Raw genomic sequence first — 15,474 nt, forward strand, 5'->3', positions numbered from 1 at the left:
GAAACTCGCGATTTGCATACTTCAATATTTCAAACAACCTTATTGTTTGTTGTCTTTTCCTTTAACATGTTTCAAGGACAACATTGAGCCATGGGGAGCTGCCATAAGCTCTGGTTTGTCAATATTAAAGAGAAAATGACGACTATTTTAAGCTATTTCTGTTCCATTCCATTTGCAAAAGAACTTGATAAAAAGACTTACAATGCTGTGAATGCAATGCCTTAAAAAACACCAGATTGATTCAAATATGGATGTCGCTCATCGTCCGTGGCGGCTTTGCCTTGAAAATAAAATAATCAGTCTGAAACAGAGAAGGCAAATGAGTAAAATAGTTTTATTGTATCAGTAAAGATTAACGCAAGGCACATGTACAGCAAAGTGAAGGCCAATATTCTCCTGCAGTGATTCCACCACAAAACGTCGAATCTCCAAATAAGGGCATTGCACCACCATTAACACGATAAAAGAAACTGTGCAACACATCTTTTTTTGCAAAAATATATTCGTATACAGAATAATCATACCGCATCTCTACACACTGAAGCGACTGGACTATACAAAATGCAAGAAAGTGGACACATTGAAAACAATTGGACCAAATCCTCATGCTTAATTAATATCATCAATGTGGCAGTGAATCAAAAATAGGTGCTAAACATTTGTCATAAACAGTTCTACTGAAAAGCATACAAGTTCGTATAATGAGGAAAAAATATTAGCTGTCAAACACAAAGATTATAAGAAGACAAGGACGTCTGAAAAACATGTCAGCGTCCCTTTTAGGCAGGTTTAGTAGCTGCATGGCTTCGAAAGACAGTTTTTGGTTCAATCATAGCACTCCCCCTTCAAAACATTTGGATGTCTGTTTTGAAGTAAATGTATGATTTGATCCTGCACATCATGTGTCTTATTTGATTGTTGGCTGCAAAATTAGGACAGAAACGTCACAGGGATTATGTGGGCCGAAGCATACTGCATCCAAAATTGACGGAAAAACACTGGCAGCTGTGGTTACCAGCATTTCACTCTTAACGTAAAAGCCATTCGAGGTTAAAATTAATAACAAACTACAGAGTAAAAAAATGTTGGTTTATAGAAAACATCTTTAAAAAATGACAGTATAGTCTAACACACGTGTCAAAGTGGCGGCCCGGGGGCCAAATCTGGCCTGCTGCATCATTTTGTGTGGCCCGGGAAAGTAAATCATGAGTGCCAACTTTCTGTTTTAGGATCAAATTAAAATGAAGAGTATAGATGTACATTAAATTTCCTGATTTCCCCCCTTTTAAATCAATAATTGTAATTTTTTAATCCTTTTTTTCTGTGTTTTTAGTTCAAAAATCATTTTGTAAAATCTAAAAATATATTTCAAAAAAAGCTAAAATAAACATTGTTTTAGATCTATAAAAAACTGAATATTCAGGGCTTTTAATCCATTTATTTAAAAAAATTGAAATATTATATCGAAAATGGTCCGGCCCACATGAAATCGAGTTGACGTTAACGCGGCCCGCGAACCAACCCGAGTCTGACACCCCTGACTCTAACAGGTCTGATGGTGGTGATGTCACTGCACTCCATTTCTTGCTCCATGTTCTTGAATTCACACCGTGGCAGTCAAGCGTGCTGACTCTTGAGCTTGTAGCCCAATCTAGATTTGACTGCCAGCATGCTCTTTAAATTCTCCGGGAATATGTTTTCCTAACTTTCTACATTGCTATAAAAAAATAACAATGTTAAATATTTTCCCCAATTATGGTGTTTTTCATTTTTAAAAATTCCCAAAAAATCTACCATAAAATTTAGAGTTATAGAAGCACTGTACTGTTTTTTTCTATCTATATTTTACATTTTATTTAAACGGCAAAATACTGAAAACCACAGTTGCCAGTTGTTTTTGTTTAAGGTATAGATTTAAGAGTCAACATTCCAACATGGCCATCATAAAACCTGTGATCTAGTAAAGGCAGTTTTCAGGAAAGGCCAGCCCCTGAATACACTGCTCACCCACGTCCCCCAAGTACGGACCTTCCTCCTCGGACGGAGGCAGTGTTAGGATCTCGTCCTCGGCCGGAAGCGGACGGGAATCCGGGTCGGGCTTCAGACTGGGCCTGTGTTTTTCTGGGAATGCCAAACAGAAGAGGGCCTCTGGGTTGCAGACAAACTTGTAGACGTATCTCTCCCCGGCGACCTGACGGGACAACCAATCGCAGGAGAGATGAGCACTCATCTGCGACATACGAAGGTTCACTTCAACTTTACCTTCTGCATGATGCCCTTCTCATAGTAGTACCTCAGCGAACGGCTCAGCTTGTCGTAGTTCATGGCAGGCCGGTTCTTCTGGATGCCCCAGAGCCGGGCCACCTGGATTGCCAGAAGAAGAAAAAACACCCAACTAGGTTAGGGGTGCTCAATACGTTGATTGCGAGCTACCAGTCGATCGGTAAGGTACTCTTGGTAGATCGCATGAGAGTAAGATTTGAGCCAAGGATTGGATTTGTAGTCAAATTCTATATGGGACTTGAGCTGGGAAACAGCGCCATCGCGAGTCCAAGTACCTGCTGACCAATGTTCCCTCTAATTTTTTGTTTGTCTGGGCAGAAAGACAACCTCCCTGAGCACACTGAGTAACGTTGTGAGCAACATCAGCATTGCTCGCTATGGGCACACCAGTATCACACCTGCCATAAGCAGGTGCATGTCTACTACACATAAATGATTTAGTAATAATAAAATGTGATGATTAATATCTATGAATGGGCGGCCCGGCGGATGAGTGGTTCGCGCGTCGGCCTCACAGCTAAAAAAATAAAATAAAATAAAAATTGGGATTTTATTTTGTGCGCTCCATATGATTTGCTGTGCGCAGAGAAGACGAGAGTAGTGCGCAATTGCGCACGCACGCAGTTTAGAGGGAACATTGCTGCTGACACTATTTTGGATTATCATCAGCATACATAACTGCTAAGCTTTGTCATGGGCACGGGAAAAAAGGGTAGATGGCGCAAAGTTGGCTCCTTGAATAGTACATCTTGGAGTAAAAAAGTTTGAATTAACAATTCAGCGACACGTACCTCTTCAGAGTCTATGAGTTTGAACTCCATATTGCGCCCCGTCCACACGATCAGATGCGCATTGGCCGGGTTGTCCAATAGTGTTAGCAGGAACTGCCACAATTGCAGGGAGCCACGACGCTGGTATGGCAAAGCGTCCGGCTTTGCTTTACCTGAACGGGAGAAAAAAAAATGACGCACCCATGCTTCTGTCTGATTAACGACTCAGGTGACGAGTCCTCGCTTCTTACCCTCCAGTCTGTCCGGCACGACGCAAGCGTCATCGTAGTAAAACTGTGCGTCTGCGTCACGGGGAAATCCTGAAATGGGATAAGAAGGTGAACAACCACTTCACACGTGACCGAAAAGTCCAAAAGTCGCGCAATCACCTGTTCCGCCGTGCTGGTACGAGACAGATTTTTTGCCAAACGGGGATGACCGGCAGGTTTGAACTTCTTCAAGACACAAAAAAGTTAAATGTGACGTTTTAAGGGGAAATCGTCAAAGCGCACTGGGGCTGCAGCTTCGGGTTATTCACTCAAAACACACCTGCGTCAAAGCCGAAGTCTCTCGGCTCTTGTTTGATAGTGACCCGGTTGAAGGGCGCCATGCTAGAAGAGCATCCCGCCACCTCCCGATCACGCGGATCCACGCTCTCCTGTTTGCAAACGACCGCACTGCCGCCCGAAAGGAGCGGCTCCGACAGGTGCCTCTGATAAGACGGGCGGCTCGATGGCGAGAAGTGAATGTTGGTTGCTTTCTTTGCCGGTAGAAAGGGCAAATATGGGTCTGACATCTGCCGCTGAAACCTTAGAAGAGATATACATACTGCTAGATACAGTGGAATTTCTTTTCACTTGCATTAGAAACAGCCATGTTCTTTATTAAAGTATGTCGGAAACATTTTAGAAAGAAACCTGACAATGGGAAACTGGGACCATCCTTTCCTATTTTTAGCCAGTGTATCTCTTTTTCATAGCATCTCCAATTTATATAAGAATATTGGATATCTGTTTTATTACAGTATGTATCCCTTGTTTGTTCTTTCTCTTTTTCTTTTGACCTTCACTTTTCGCAAGGTTCACTGTACCTAATTTATTTACTTTTTCTGTCCAGCTGCACTTTTAACCCTTCCAGGGACATTTTGGCAATTTAAAAACTTAGATACTATCAATTATGATCATTTAAAAAAATGAAGAATCATCATTTGAATATTTTATATTGTTTGTATATCATTATAAATACTAGTATACATTAATATGTGTTGATTAAAGCTAAATTAATGAAATTAAAAGGAAAAAACTGAAATACACACTGTAACTGTACACAAGTAACAATCCAAAGCTTTTCCCCCCCAATAGTATTTAACTTATTGTCTGCCATTGACAGCATTAATTTAAACTGGGAGGACTGGTCATAAATGCTTATATTTGAATGCCATTGACGGCGCTAGATGTCTGATCCATGAAGAGAGAAAAAAAACTCTGACACGCTAGACTATTAGGCCATTTAAAATGACTAAGTTGCACCATTCAGTATTTTTTTTTAAACAACTCCTGTTTTGCAAAGGTGAAAAGGACTAAGGAAACATATTTTTCACCCACCTCTGCTCTGAAGCAAATTCTGCAGCGAGACAGCCAATGGGAGGGTGTGGCAATGCAAATGAAAGGCTCTGATTGCCCTGCGGCATGCGCTGCTGATGGGTGGGGCCGCTAGACACCTGCCACGTGGGACTGTTAGCCAGACGCTGCTGCGAATTGGGTGCGGTGAACTCCGCCGTTTTGTCATCACAGGCACTGTGCAGAAGAAGAAAAGGAACATTTACTCACTATGTTCCTAACGTGAACCCGAGGTCTTGTTCCCCATCAGGTGTCCTGCCTGTTGCTGTAGAGGCAGATGTCCGTGTGACGCGTCCTGCATGAAGACAGATCTTTGGATGGGCTGGACTCTCGCTTCACTTTGCCAACTTGTGGCGTTTGAAAGGTGGCTGCAAAGACAAAGTACTAGTTAGAAAACACAATGTAACAACACATTTGCTTCCATTTCATTTTTGACTGGCGAGGAGGCTTTTCTCTCTTCTCTATACTAAGTTTGATCCGCTCATCAGAACTGCTGCGCGATATGGAAAAAAAAAGGCTTTTACGATGCCATTTATGTCATGATATTGATATGCCACCATATAATAAATTTTTAATTATTTGCTGAAAAATTATACACAATTAATTACGAGTGCTTTCCCCTGCTCACTTTATCTTTGAATTGAGATTAAACTAATCTGCCACAAATGTATCAAAGTAGTGCTGCAACCTAAATCTATCCAATGTTAACAGAGGAGGCACAGTATCATAAGGACGTTTGCTCAAATCTGAAAATATCAAATGATTTACTAATAGACCAACACGTACATTGTGCTTTTGCTTTGTTGTTCTGCGGCCTTTGCGACTGTATTGTCTAACTTGTAACTATGTGTAACTATGCCTTTCCAGTGTCTGCATTCTCACCCTCTTGCTACTGTCACAATGAAATTTCCCGAATACGGGATGAATAAAGTTATCCAATCCAATATCATTATGTACTGTCTTGCATGCATTACTTATGTACAGTTGGCAGGGGGCGCAAATTGGCAAACTACCAAACGGATTTGAGGACAGCAATTATAGGCCGATTGGTGGTGTAACTACGGCATTTAGAATCTTATGGTGATAGTGACGACAGTCATGTAAAATGTCAATAGAAAGTTATAAATGGTTTTGGCGATATACATTGTCATATTGAACAGTACTACTTACCAGTACTGTACTGGAAATCAGGTACAAACTGCTCATCATCAGGAGCCTGAGCTGTGAAGACAAGGAATGGCAAACGTCAGACGATAAACACATCAGCAGGAAGTCAGTTCTTCCATGTCCCAGAATGCCTGGTGCACTACCTTCGGCTATCCAGATCTCCTGAAGCTGGCTGAGATCTTGGAAAAGTTCTGTCAAGCAGAAATAAAAAAAATCCGTTACACTTGCACACACAAATAAAAACGATGTTTTTCATTTTTCAGAGATTTTAGATAAATTATAGACATACCCTCTGTGTCTTGATCCAAGCCAGCATGTACAAACTTCCTCTTCCTGTTGTTGAGGCATCGCTCCGTTGCCTCTGAGTGGCATTCCTATGCCCAAAAGTCTAAATTTAAGCAACAGCGACCACACCTGAATTGATTTGAAGCGAACATAACTCACGTTATCTGGTACCATGAAGGGAACCTGTTGGTCATAAAAGCAATCCATGTTGCTGAAGGCTTCACCCTGGAAAATGACATATGGGAGAGGTTATAAGTAACATATTTGAAAATAGATATTACTGCTTCATCATACTGGCCCACTTTGTTTTTCTGTCGCTGATTTCAAATCTGCCATCCCGTTTTTCTTTATACTTTAGTTTTCATCCAATTGACATTTTTGTTGTTGTTGTTGTTTTTATATTAGCGTATATTGTGTATTATTTGTCCTATACACTTTTCAGTCCTTCACAGAGTTCTGAATGTATTTTTCTGAATCGTTGTCACCATTTGCATGTTATATTTGCCAGATTTACCCATATTAGTGCACTTTAGAGCAATGCAGTATAGAAAAACACATTGTTGTTATTGTTGGTCTCCTGTGTTCTATTATATTGTATATTACATTATAACAACAAGGCAGATTTTGATTCAGCCCCCCAAAACCACATAATCCATAAATGCAACATTTTTTCCAGTGTTAGTTTGGGGACTGGAAACCTTAAAATGATCATGTTTCAGTGCCATTGACGACAATAGACATTAAATACGTTTTAAGTAGTAACCTTCCAGCCCAAATAAATTTGACGTCTATTGCCGTCAATTGCAATTAACGTGTTAAAAGACTGGCTGTGCGGATGCTGTTTATCCTCACGAGTCAAACTCGAGCCGGTGATTGGTTTCACTTAGTAAAAAAATAAAAAAAAATAAAAAAATAAAAAAAAATACGATTTGAAGATGACAAGGCGCCGGATGGAGGATTTTCCTTTTTCTTTTTAAAGTGAAACTTGATCCTAGCAGGAGATCATTTTGGGGGTGGCAGCTCACCAATATCACGTTACTCATTTAACCCAAACGCTTAAAAAAACAATCCCAAACGCATTCGTCCTGCGGTGACAGAAATAGAAAAAAAATGGACGCACTGTTGCCTCTCCGTCAGAAAATGGCGAACGACTTTACACGTATCTTCTTCAGATAGCTGAGCCACGATTGCATAATAAAAGCACATGAGTAACGAAAAAAAGAAAACACTCACGCACGTCTCACCGGGCAAACGACGTTTCTCGACAGTCTGAAAGTGCAACTCGATCAAGGTTTTCCAATTTGCATCCCTACATTCTTCGCTTTAATACCGGACTGCGGATTTTTCTCAATGGAGAACCCTCAGCGTTCGACGTTAGCAGATCTCAGCGCTGCCTTCCTATTGGCTAAAAAATGTGTCAATCAAAGTCAACCAATCGCCTTGTTGAGCGCTGTTTATATCGTCCTTTCTGTAATTTTATGAATGGCCGTGCTTCATTCCCCTATCCAAGGTTCTCTTAAAGGGCCAGGCGTGCAATTACGTAATCAATGACCTACTCATTTTGAAGAACAATTCGAAAGTGGACACATTTAACCCTTTATTGTGCACGTGACTATTTTTGGGCCATTTAACAAACGACATTCAAATAATTTAAACTAGGAGAACTTCTTTCAGGGCTGTTGATGGCGTCAGACGTACGATCCAATTTGGTAGGGAGCGAATGAGCATATTAACATCATTTGCGTTGAGTTAAATGAGTGCCCTGTAAGTATAGTAATAATAATAAAGTTATAATTCGTGCGTGAAAGGAGATATTGTATGGGAAATTCAAGAGTGGTCAAAGCCTGGAAAATAAAATAAAAAAAGTTAAAAAAAAAACAGGTAGGTTGGTAATCAAGTCAGTTTATTTTTAAACATATATTCAAATCAAGTGCTGTACATAAGATAAAAGCAATTAAAAACAACAAATGACGAATCAAATGCAATACATCAAGACCAAGGGAATAAACATTTTAAGTCTCCATATATCCAAGTATGCTTTATTGTGAAATGGCACACAAAAGAGGTGAGATTTCAAAGAGGTTTTGAATGGCCTCTAGTCTAGGGTCGTCACTGAGATGGTCTTGAGCCTAGTTTTGGGACCCCCAACTGCATCTGATCAGAAGACCTAAGAGATCTGGTTGAACAGTAGCTCCAATTTAAAAAAAAGAGCAAGACCATGAATAACTTTAAGATTTTTTTAATTGAAATTCATGCAGAACAGTAATTTGTGATCATGTGTCTGCAGGACACTGATGAAAAAACGGAGGCAGGTAAAAAAAAAAACCTTGAGCCTGTAGTCAACCGTATTCATTTTGAAAGTAAATTATGCAACAATGTTTCCTAATTATTGGCAATCACCACACAAATGTAGTCAATGATTATATGCAAAATTTGCTACATTTAATTTGTTAAATATAGGCTATATTATTGTCAATTCACTTTGCCGACTTTAGGAGATATTGTAAGACAATACAAGTCCAGTTTGTGGCTGTAGAGGTTAACAAAAACGATAAGCCTTCTAGTCATTTTTCGTCTTTAACTGCATGCGCATTATAGGTTTGGAGTAGATAGAGTGCGTCATGTCTTGTTAAAACACATTTGGTCGGCCATTTAAGTCGCAAACAACATGACAATGAGCTAATTCTGTTAGCATAGTTAGCTATAGTAAGGCAATATATACCTAAATTTTAACGCTTTAGTTGTGGATAGATCAGAATCGCTTCTTTACTCATTGTCCGTTGTGAGATCTGGAAAGTAACCAAACTCACTCCGAACTAGTATATCTGATCAATTCATCATTTCTGACCACACTTCCAAAGCGTGGAGGCCCTGAAAATCGCACTCGTGCTTTTAGCCCATCGCCGCTGAGGCTAAGCAAGCGTTTGTTCCTATCATTTCCGGTCACGGTCGAGCCACAACTATGACCGGATCAAATAAGATCGGTGTGTAGATTTAGGATTAAAATCTCAAAACATTCAGCATTCATACACATTCGCACTCGCAAACACGCACGGACACACACACCATGCATTCACACTCACACGCCATTCGAACTGTGCCGTGTATTTGTCACTTCCGGTGAGGGAAATATGAGCTGCGTTGCATCATGGGAATATAAACCGGCTTTTAATTTTTTTAAAGAGACATTACCAAAATGATAGGAGCTTTTATTATTATTATTTATACGAAGAAATACAACATCTAAATAAACTTTATGACGCGTAAACAGAATAAATAAAAGGTTTTTAAACATTTCCTCAAAGATGTTATCATAGCTCATCCACGTCACCTGACCCTCGGTAGCCATGGTGATAGTTCAACAAAAGGATGATTGGCCGTGTATTAACTTAATCTTGAAATGTCGGAAGTCGGAGTCAAACAATGCAAAATAGCTGCTGAAAAAAAACATACTAGACTTTAACCAGGAAAGGACACCATATTTAGAATAAAGGCTTGTATTAAGCAGTCTCCCGCGACGACCTCCAAGTCTGCTTTCCGGTTTCAATTCGGATTTAAGGTTGGTTTGCACGTAAAACGGAATTGGACGTCTGTCACCGTCAATGCATACTTCCAGGGTTTTGCCCTGTCTACATTTTTTAGCATATCCTATATTAATACTGTCATGAAAACTAAAATGAGAAAACAGATTTAAAAACACTCTTATTTTTTTGTTTTTAAAGAACTATAAGTAATTTGAAAAGGAATCCAATGTTCATCATTTCTGACCACACTTCCACAATATAAAGGAAATTAATGAAATTGTGATGAATAAAAACAGAATTATACACTGATTGTTGTTGTAGGTGCACTTCCCTACTTATTTATGTTGTTGACTACTTATTTATGTATTAATTCTTTATTGATTATTATATATTGGTTATATATTTGCCTGTTTGTTGTTGTTATTTGTGCACTTGGTGGGAAGCTTTAAATTTTATTATGCTTGTTTAATGACGATAAAAGCATTCAATTCAAATCAAGTCACACTGTAAAGTTGACGACAATAGTATTGGACTTATGACATGCCATTGCACGTTCAATTCAAAGACAAGTTGTACTAAATACTCGTGTTTGCTCCATGCGGACGACATCCAATGAGTTATAGGAGTTGGCTTGTCAAATAACTTTCAATTTGGAAAAACATAGACCAGGACTGCATCTGCACATTCACATACGTAGACTGTGATTTTAAGGCTAAAAGTAGTCCACATTGAGACTGTTCTAAGAGGCAATTGATTACATATATGGGTGTACAATTAGAAGTGATTTATCCATCTTATGTACAGTGACAGGAAATACATTGGAGGAAACCTGTGGTGCTGTGATTAACAGCAGGCAATGCCGGAAGGATTCGTGGATCTCCCTGTACTTGTGCACCCGGTCTGGACAAAACTATAGACATGTACACACACTGCTGCATTGTTCGGTGTCATTGAATGCAGCCATAATGCTGAGGGACTCCAAGTCCCATTGGAGGACAACTACCTCAATGTCAAAGGTGGGCATCGTCCGTCTCTGCCTTCAGTGCAACTCCCTGATTTCTAGTGTAACTTTGACGTCCAACCTCTATTAAAGATTTTTCACACGTGATTGTTTTTCTGCAAATTGTTTGAGTTCCTCGCCCGACATTATAGGACTCTTAAGAAAATACAGTGCACTGTTAATAGTGGGCTGCTATATTGGATTTAAGCTGCTTTTGCGTCCAAGCCCATTACCTAATCCAGTATCCTTTACCACATGGGGGCTGGTGAGGTCATCGTGAATGGCGTAATCAGATTGGAGCGTCTACTACAAGGTGACACTAACTGTAAGTCCCACGTCGACAACAATACAGCAGAGTCCACGCATTGTGAACAATCAGATGGCAGAGACGATGTTAGGAGGCGGCGTTGTCTTGTCTGTTTTTTCCCCCCAACAATGGACTAATAAATAAGACGTGGGACAGAGAGAAACAAGCTCCGCCCTCTATACCATGGAGGACTCCCATGCAAGCAAAGTGAGTGGTTGAAATTTGCGGCTCACGGGTTTGAGCGGTGGTCATCAACTAATCCCAAATGACTAACTTTACCGGTTTATAGTAAAGATTCTTCATTTTTTCTCAAATATTCGATTAGAGTCATTGACAATAGCGATAGATGGACGCGAGAGTAGTTTGACCTACGTTGGTCATGTGAACTAAAAATGCGTTGAACTCAATTCTGCATGTGTTTTGCATTACATTCAAAAATATTATGTCAATGGACAAAAGTCAACAAGAGACAGAGACAAGGTGATAATAGGAAGTAAACATTATTCTTTCAAAGTCATTGTTCTAGTGTGTCAGATGAAAATGAAGACTATTGTTCTTGTGGATGACTAACAGTCATGGTTGCTTCTGTTCTGTTAATATTTTGTATTGTGTTTAATTTTGCGGGGTTCTGCTTGCTATTTTTATTACATTACATTGCCGGTGACACGAGAAAACAGGGACAATGTAAAGAGCAGCGTTACAGTATGACCTCCCTGTACTATAGATTATGTACCAATCATTTCACTCTATCATTTAGGAAGAGGTTATTTGCATTGAAGATGTTGTTGTTGTGGTCTCTACCCTCAGATTGACTGGTAAATTAAGACTTTCGTATATTACCGTAGCCCATTAACGGCCGGCTCAAAGTTGCGAATGTTTTGTCATTATTTTCTTTTCATTCAAGGGTGCTTAGAGTAGTGCTTTATGAGTGATGAATCGCTCATTGACTATGCTAAGCTATGCGCTGAAGTTCTTACTCCATGATAACACATACAGCAACTATTTGTAATTTTTTAGACAACATTGGTGGGGGGGAAAGCTGGTGGTTTTCAACAATTTCAGGCACAATGGTCACTATAGTGCACCACAATTCAAGAACTTTAATCCTAAATAGAGCAAGTGACCATTTTTGTCATTAAAAAACGCAACTAGTATCATATGAGTTTTTTTTAATGATTAACCATTGTTTTTAATGCTTATTAAATGCTAAGAAATAGAAATACATTAATAAGTATTGCAATGCTAATGGTAACTAATTAGATGAATATAATATAATACAATTGTTATGGCTCCACGTAACACTAAAATTATTTTTACACATTGCCTGCCGTCAATGCCCACCAATGAGTTCAATAGGTGACTTGTACGGGTTTAATATATAAAATCATAAAACCATGAAACAATTTAGCTTGAGCAGCTGTTTTGAACAAATCTATGGCTCTGAAATCCTAAACTAATGCCAGCTTTTCTCAAAATAAATAAACGAGAATTCAAATGAAAGTCTACACAGAACTTCATCAATTAAATCCAACTCAATAATCCAATTTTATACTAGTTTCTGCCTATTTACAAATATAGTCAGTACTGTAAAACCACTAACGTCTTGGTTGTGGGTAATATTTACTACATGAGTGACCAGTATAACATTTCAGAAGATGTAGTATTCTGTATTTTAACATAAGTTGTACTTGAATGTAGGTCGCAGGGTAAACCAAAATATGAAGAAAAAAAATGCTATTTATCATCCAGAAAATACAAGATTCATTTCACAGTCATTTTGTGCCATTACACTTTGTCACGCCAAAATAAAATGCTGATTCACTTGGAGTACTCATCACCTCGTCCGGCTTATCCAACATTTAATATACTTTTGTAAATTAGATTAAACCTAAATCAAATAACCAAACTACAAATTGGGTCTTTGTGTGGTTTTGGGCACACTCAGTGCAAAAAAACGACTATTTTCATGTCTTATCCTTGCTAGATGAGTTGTGAGATTGTTGCACCATGTGATTACCACTCTGAGCCTTCTGACTAACCAGCAGAGATGTTACATCACTCTTGTTTTGCATGCGAGTATTCTAGCCTACATGTTCACATGTCATTAACACGGTAAATCCAATCAGCCATGTTTTTTCTTCTGCTCAGAAAGATGAACATTTCTATCATTCTAACGTTTTTTTCTGTCCTGATGTGCTGCCAGAAAGCAGGATATGGACAAGAAAAAGGTAATAACACACAAATACTGTATTCAGTCGTCTTAAAGCTGTATATAATATTACGAGCGTTTTTGCCAAACAAGATACTAAACACAATACAGTAATCCCTCGAATATCGCGGATAATGTAGCCCAGACATGGCCGCCATAATCGAAAAACCACAAAGTAGGATCATTATAGCCATAAAATGCAAAATTTCTAGTAATGTAAACTTGGTTGAACAAGTTCAATCTAGTACAATTCTTTGCCACAATAATTAGAAGAACTGTTATCATGTAAATTTTGTTTATAAAATAGGAATATATTTTGCATTTTTTTTAAATTGTCAATTTATTGCTTTTATTTGAACAAATATATTTTAGGAATAATAATCCATTTTGTGTGGTCACGCTATCCATAAAGGTCAAATGTGTTTGGATTTTTTCAGATAAGGTAAGCGCGGCGGACAGCAGCAGCGACACTCAGCCCCGGAAACTCAACGGCTCTTCTGCCGAGGTACCGAGCTACCAGAACTTGCATCGAGAATTGCTGCTCAGCCATAAGCGGTAGGTCGACGACGACGACGCCCCGCGCCGCCGTCCTCCCAAATGGTTCGTGCCGACTCTTCCACGTTATCCGCAGGGGCCTTGTGCTGGAGGAGAAGCCGGAGCTGAAGCGAGTGCTGGAGCAGCGGCGGCTGGAGCTGCACAGAGAGCGGGAGATGGCTCAGCAGGGGCCTTCTGACCTGGAGACGGAGCTCCGCAAGAGACAGCAGAAGCTACGAGAGGTCAGCAGAGCTTTGCAGACCACTCCTTGCAAGGAACTCAAAGCACATTGACAATATTCAAATCACATTTTAGCTGGAAGAGCTTCCAGTATTCATTTACTGCCAATCCCCTTATTTTGTGGACTGGGGCCTTCTATAAGAACGTCATCCTGAGAGTCTAGAGCAGGGGTCACCAACTCCAGTCCTCGGGGGCACTTATCCAGTATGTTTTTCATGCCTCCCTCCTCCAACGCACCAGAATCCAATAATCAGGCTCCTTATCAGGCTCCTGAACAGCTTGCTGATGAGTTGATCATTTAATTCCAATGTGTTGGAAGAGGGACACAATAGGAAATAAACTAGATAGGTCCCATCCAGGACCGGAGTTGCTGACATCTACATTAAGATGGATATGCATGTGATTAATCGTAATTTTTAATTGCTTGACACCAGTAATATATATTATTTACACAACTTTTCAGGGAAAAGAGAACATGTGCAGTGATTGCAACTATAAAGCCAAAAAAAGCACAACCAAAATATGTCTTTATACATTTATTTTTTAATTCAATTTATTCATGTGAAACAAAATACTGAAATCTTACACAATTTCCTACATTGATTGAAAATAAATGAAAAGCACTTTTAAGTGACAGACAACCTCCATCTAGTGTTAAACCTTGGAAATGCAACAGAATGTATGCTGGTTTTAAGATTCTTTTCAGGGCCATATTTAATGATATTTTCATAACTTTCTGCGGTATGTAAGTTTGGACACCCCTGTTTAATGTCATGGTCCTGTTACTGATAAAGAGTGACTGGAGCTGTCTTTGAACCTTTGCAGTACGAGCAAGAGGAGATCAGACAGAAGGAGAACCAGCAGAAGATACCCGAGTTTGTTCGTGTGAAGGACAACCTGAGACGCACGCAAATGTTCGAATAATGACCTCCACTGTTGCATGTCATACGCCGACTTTCAAATTGTGTCTTGTATGTTCAATTTTGACCGATAACTCACCTATGCCAGAAAAGACAAATCTCTATAGTTCATGCAAGTATTCTTTATATTTGTCTTTGTGTGTACTGAGTGAGTGTTGCTGCTGTATTGAATTTTTTCTACTGTCATTTTTTTCCTAACTCATGCAATTACATTTACTCCTAAGCAACAATGGCAAGCAGACATTTTCAGACTGATTTGAGATAATATGTCTAACAAGAATGACTCATGAAAGGTGTCTGTCACAATTTCTGCTGTTCCCAGAGTGCAGTGAAATAAAGCCTACGCCTCACACATTGGCGCGTGTTTTATTGGACACCATTCAAATGGTTTGGCCATGGATTTGCATGCAGCTCTTCTCCCCGAGGACCCGTGCCTCTTTCACATGGATATGACTCTTTGTTTAATGAGCCCGTCTTTTTCATTCCTTCGCCGACCGAGAGGAGAAAGCTGACCATCTGGACCAATCTTTTCAGGGAAACACAAGCCAGGAATACACAAGGGTCTAGTTCAGGCCCCCGAGACTTTTGGCAAACTGTGGGCAAGCCACTCGCTTCC

The 15,474-nt window shown here is 39.6% G+C and overlaps 2 protein-coding genes and 1 non-coding gene across 7 annotated transcripts; 1 reads left to right on the plus strand and 2 right to left on the minus strand.

Moving 5' to 3' along the window:
- Positions 1-315: 315 nt before the first annotated feature.
- LOC144074113 (ETS translocation variant 5-like) lies at positions 316-7,499 on the minus strand. Of its 3 annotated transcripts, none has more exons than XM_077600315.1 (13): positions 7,369-7,499; positions 6,284-6,349; positions 6,129-6,213; positions 5,983-6,030; positions 5,843-5,893; positions 4,932-5,040; positions 4,658-4,849; positions 3,603-3,862; positions 3,443-3,508; positions 3,305-3,373; positions 3,075-3,226; positions 2,263-2,364; positions 316-2,191 (listed from the first exon to the last, which is right to left on the minus strand). In XM_077600315.1, the coding sequence occupies exons 2-13, from the start codon at positions 6,329-6,331 to the stop codon at positions 1,958-1,960; spliced, it is 1,416 nt and encodes a 471-aa protein (XP_077456441.1). In that variant the 5' UTR covers positions 6,332-6,349; positions 7,369-7,499; the 3' UTR covers positions 316-1,957. The 3 variants fall into 3 exon arrangements, with proteins under 3 accessions (XP_077456441.1, XP_077456434.1, XP_077456449.1); XM_077600308.1 differs by having other exon boundaries at positions 7,358-7,498; XM_077600323.1 differs by having other exon boundaries at positions 7,362-7,467.
- A 1,372-nt stretch (positions 7,500-8,871) lies between these two features.
- On the minus strand, positions 8,872-9,249 carry LOC144087387 (small Cajal body-specific RNA 2). The gene has a single exon (XR_013304719.1).
- Positions 9,250-9,506: 257 nt separating this feature from the next.
- On the plus strand, positions 9,507-15,210 carry LOC144071168 (protein FAM107B). Of its 3 annotated transcripts, none has more exons than XM_077596044.1 (6): positions 9,507-9,683; positions 10,453-10,664; positions 13,159-13,183; positions 13,602-13,719; positions 13,796-13,940; positions 14,764-15,210. In XM_077596044.1, the coding sequence occupies exons 2-6, from the start codon at positions 10,614-10,616 to the stop codon at positions 14,860-14,862; spliced, it is 438 nt and encodes a 145-aa protein (XP_077452170.1). In that variant the 5' UTR covers positions 9,507-9,683; positions 10,453-10,613; the 3' UTR covers positions 14,863-15,210. The 3 variants fall into 3 exon arrangements, with proteins under 3 accessions (XP_077452170.1, XP_077452162.1, XP_077452179.1); XM_077596036.1 differs by lacking the exons at positions 9,507-9,683; positions 10,453-10,664 and adding exons at positions 10,688-10,973; positions 11,101-11,162; XM_077596053.1 differs by lacking the exons at positions 9,507-9,683; positions 10,453-10,664 and adding an exon at positions 10,980-11,162.
- Positions 15,211-15,474: the final 264 nt, after the last annotated feature.

This window comes from Stigmatopora argus, chromosome 1 (assembly GCF_051989625.1).
Source record: "Stigmatopora argus isolate UIUO_Sarg chromosome 1, RoL_Sarg_1.0, whole genome shotgun sequence".
Classification (NCBI taxonomy): domain Eukaryota; kingdom Metazoa; phylum Chordata; class Actinopteri; order Syngnathiformes; family Syngnathidae; genus Stigmatopora; species Stigmatopora argus.